This window comes from Hipposideros armiger, unplaced genomic scaffold (assembly GCF_001890085.2).
Source record: "Hipposideros armiger isolate ML-2016 unplaced genomic scaffold, ASM189008v1 scaffold_619, whole genome shotgun sequence".
Taxonomy (NCBI): Eukaryota; Metazoa; Chordata; class Mammalia; order Chiroptera; family Hipposideridae; genus Hipposideros; species Hipposideros armiger.
The window spans coordinates 972,077-976,742 of NW_017731969.1; the positions used below are offsets into that span (position 1 = coordinate 972,077).

Sequence of the window (4,666 nt, forward strand, 5' to 3'; positions counted from 1 at the left end):
TTCAATCTTAATTATGAAGGGAGCAGCAAGCTCAGCTCCAAGTCTAGTCGCGTGGCTCAGCTCAAGGTGCCGAGTTCTGTCTTAGTTGTGAGTGGGCGTAGCCACCATCTGATGTGGGAGTCGAACTGGCAGCCTTGTTGTTAAGAGCGCGTGCTCTATCCCCTGAGCCACCCGGGCGGCAGCTCATCTCAAGGTGCTGAGTTCAGTCTTAGTTGTGGACAGGCATAGCCCACCATCTCCAACAGGCAACCTTGTTGTTAGGAGCACGTGCTCTCACCAGCTGAGCCATCCTGCCACCTGTTAGCAGCTCAGTGGCAGCTCAGCTTGGGCACAGGTCACTGGCCCATGGAGGAATCGAACCAGCGACCCTGTTTGCTCAGAGCTCGCACTCTTGAGCAAGCTCTTAATCAACTGAGCCACTCTGCCAGCCTTGACAGCAGGGATTCTTAGCAGTCCAGAATGATGGAGTCTTAGAAATCTAGAATCATAGAACCTTACAAAATAGGTTTACATCAAATTCTAGAATCTCTGATATACAGTATCCTAGACCCTTAGAATCATCACACTCTAAAACAATGGTTCTCAACCAGGGGCAATTCCCCACCCACCCACCAGAGGATGTTGGAGGTCATTTTGTTTGTCATACGGGGATGATGCAGCTGACATCTAGTGGTTCGAGGTCAGGGGTGCTGCTAAACATCCTATGATGCGCAAAACAGCCCCCACAACAAGGAATTAGCCAGCCCAAAATGTTCATAGTGCCACAGGTTGAGAAACCCTGCCCTAGAATGTTCAAAGTCTAGAATCAGAATGTTAGACCCTGTTACATTCTAGAATTTTAGAAGTTGAGGGCAATGGATATTTATACTGTTTGAACTTTAGATCCTTAGAGTCATAGGACTTTAGAGCCACAGACACTTAATCTGGCCCTCCTATTTTTTTAGTCTCTACATAGTTGGGGAAACTAGTTCAAAGAGGGGACGGGATGACCAGGAGAGGGTCAGCCAGGTTTTCTGTCCCAAATAGCAAGAGCTTTTTTAAGCCTGGGGGTTAGGAGTCAAGATTGAACCCTTACAGGTGAGTTCTCTTCCCCTCCTACTTGTCTCCTTGTTTCCTGTTCTACTCCAGACTGCAAGTTTAACTGTCACAAACGCTGCGCCACCCGTGTCCCTAATGACTGTTTGGGGGAGGCTCTTATCAATGGAGGTAAGAGGCTGTGGGCTGAGCGGGAAGGGGCTGGGGGCCAGACTGGATGGAGGTCCCTCTGATGCCCTGCCCCCCCAGATGTGCCGATGGAGGAGGCCACCGATTTCAGTGAGGCTGACAAGAGCGCCCTCATGGATGAGTCAGACGATTCCGGTGTCATCCCGGGCTCACACTCAGAAAATGTCCTCCATGCCAGTGAGGAAGAGGAAGTCGAGGGAGGCAAGGCCCAGAGGTACCCAGGGTGCCCTCTGGGGATGCCCTTCTCAATTTCCACGATAGGTTGACATCACCCTCTTCTTGTAAATTTCCCAAGTTCCTGAGGTGAACCATTTAAGCACCCAGACTTTACTTTTTATTTTTTATTTTTTGTAAAGGTTTTTATTGGGGAATTGGGGGATGGGAACAGCGCTGGGGAATTGGGGGAAGGGGAACAGAGAAGTTGCTGTCCTTTTGCTCTTCAGTCTAGTTGTAGAGGACGTTGCTTCACTGGCCCAAGTTGGCACCATCATTGCNAACTGAGCCACTCGGCCAGCCCTTAAATCATACTTTTAATGATGCCAAGATGTCTCAAGGTTAAGCCCAAGCGTTAGGCTTGCAGGTCCCCTGTTTCCATCTTTATGCTTCTGAGTGAGAATGTTGAGATCTTGCCCACCTGCCAATGAAGGCCACATGCCTTGGCTATGCTCTACACACAGCAGATGAGGGCCATCCATTCGGCAATGATGATCTGCCCCACCGTTGTCTGTTCGGTGTGCCTGCAATTAGAGGCATGTTCTCAGATATTCCATTGTCTGAGGATCTCCAGCTTTGTGGCTGTCATGCTCATATGGAAATCTAAGGTCTTCGGTGCCCTATTTTCCAGATGACCTACATCATCAACTAGGATTGTTATGCAGACCTCAATATATTGTGGCATTATTTAAGGACTCACTATAATAGCCATACCAGGCCTGCAGAAAACAAATTCATTGCATTCAACGCTGCTATCAACATTGCTATCATCCACACATCATAGTCAACTCTTGATGTCTTGGCATATGTAACTTTCATCATGGTGCAACCCTGGTGTCATCAAATTCTAATGGGCAATCTTAGCATGGACGTCATTGGCCTAGCATCACAGATAATGCTTCAAGTTCATTTGGCTCCAAAAGACACCCAAATGACTGTATTTAATGCCACTGACACCTTCCTATAAGAGTTGGCCTCTACCTGGATACTTATATCGGGAGTCATGGGTGAGATTCTGAAATTATGCGAAGCATATGAGTGATGAAAGGCCAAAACTGGGAAATGGTTCCTGTGTGCAAAGGCCATTTGCCACCCGGAAGGTTTTCTCACAGCGCCAACAGCGTGCCTGAACTGTACCTCTGCAGTGTGACATCACATATCCGAGACGGTGCCTGTGATGGAGAATTACTGAGCTGGAAAGTCTGTAACAGGCGGGCTACCAGAAGACAAGCTTTACGAAGCGCTCTGAAAGAAGCTTCCAGAGGCTGGAGGAACTTTCTTTACTCCAGGTCAGACAGCGGTCCTGGAACCATTTAGAATCACCAGAGATGGATTAGAGCAAGGGCTCAGGAAACCCAATGGGAACTTCCAGCTGAGCCTAATTCTTTCATGGATGAGGATTAAAAACAGAAAAGTTTAAAAAGAAAAACCAATTAACCAATAAGAAAGTCATGCTTCCACCTGATATGATACAACCATCCTGAGTACAACGGAAAACACGCTAACCCTTTCTTTCCCCAGAAGAAGATGTGTTTCCTTGGGTGGTCGGTGTTCATTCTTCTCCTTTGACGTCCTATAACTTAAATACCACGATATAATGTTTACTATTACTATCTTATGTTAGGTGATAAGGGGGTGGAAGAGGGGAGAAAACAAAAATACTTGGTATACACACAAATATTCATAAAATAAGGAGGAAAAAACTCCTAACAATTACAGACTTCATTTCTGCAACTTGGTCACACGGTAGTGGCTTCTTTCTTCAACTCCCCAATCCGTTTTCCCTTTACCCTCAGCAAGCACCTCACTTGCTTCGTGATGCTTGGTGTGGCCCAAACCTTCATTCCTGAAGGTTCTGGGCCATTAGCTGTTCTGCCTGAATTGGGTTTTTGTAGATTTGTATTGACTTTAATCACACCACTGAGAGGCGTCCTGAGGGATCTAGAATACTTCTAGAGCTGCAGAAAAGGAGAAGGGGGCCAGAGCTTTAGAGGTCAGGGCAGGTGGAAGCTATGTCTCTGACCGTCTGGCGCCCCCCGCAGGCTGCGGACTGAACTACCACAAACGCTGCGCCTTCAGCATCCCCAACAACTGCAGTGGGGCCCGCAAGCGTCGCCTGTCGTCCACGTCTTTGGCCAGTGGCCATTCGTTGCGTCTGGGCACCTCGGACTCCCTGCCCTGCCTGGCTGACGAGCTGGTGAGGGGCTGGAGAGTGGGCTAGGTTGGTGGCTGAGGGGGGTGACGAGGCCCAGGCATGCGGCAACTCTCTGATGTGCCCCTTCCACTGTTGCTGACCGATAGAGCCGCAGCACCACCGAGCTCCTGCCTCGCCGCCCCCCCTCGTCGTCCTCCTCATCGTCTGCCTCATCCTACACGGGTCGCCCCATCGAGCTGGACAAGATGTTGCTCTCCAAGGTCAAGGTGCCACACACCTTCCTCATCCACAGCTACACACGACCCACCGTCTGCCAGGCTTGCAAGAAACTTCTCAAGGGCCTCTTCCGCCAGGGTCTTCAGTGCAAAGGTCAGCAGGGGACCCCGCGTGGGGTGGGAGACAGACAGGGTCAGAACTACCTCCCCCTATACACACCCATAGGCATAGGATCTTAGCTGGGCTTGTGGCAGAACACAAGTATCTCAGTATTCCAATCCTAGGAGCACAGGGCCTTCACAGGGGGTGTGCCCTGAATCCTGGTGTTCTATAACTTTTGGAATTCTGGAATCCTAGAACCTTAGTCATAAGAAACTTAGAATCCTAGGACCTTGTAAACCTGGATTCGTAAGACAGCATGAAATTCTAAAGCTGTAGAACTTGAGAATTCTAGAATCAGAGAACCTTAGAAACCTAGGATTCAAGAATTCTGGGTCATGGGATTCAGCCAAAAGAATCATAGAACTTTAGACTCATAAATCTTAGAACTACCAAATTGTAGATTCTCAAAATATTAGAACTTTAGAACCATAGGATTTGAGAATAACAGAAGCCTAGAAGCATCCAGTTCGAGTCTTAGACATCTAGAATTATATACCCAAGAAATCCTAGCATTCTAGATTCTAGAACCCCAGAATATTGAATGATCAAATTCTAGAATCCATAAAAACTTAAACTATCCAATTCTAGAATACACTGGAACAACTAGGTACTAGAATTTTGGATGCACAGGATCCTAGAACCTTGGAATAATCAGTTTCTGGAGACTTAGAAGTCCCGAATCATAGAAATCTAGAG

At 47.9% G+C, this 4,666-nt stretch overlaps 1 protein-coding gene across 1 annotated transcript in view; it reads left to right on the plus strand.

The window, feature by feature from the left end:
* Positions 1–4,666, plus strand: part of PRKD2 (protein kinase D2) — a 39,253-nt gene that overhangs the window by 10,983 nt on the left and 23,604 nt on the right. Inside the window, exons 5-6 of the mRNA XM_019625205.1 lie at positions 3,480–3,634; positions 3,739–4,046. Coding sequence (XP_019480750.1) covers positions 3,480–3,634; positions 3,739–4,046 — 463 coding nt within the window. The remainder of the gene's footprint in view (positions 1–3,479; positions 3,635–3,738; positions 4,047–4,666) is intronic.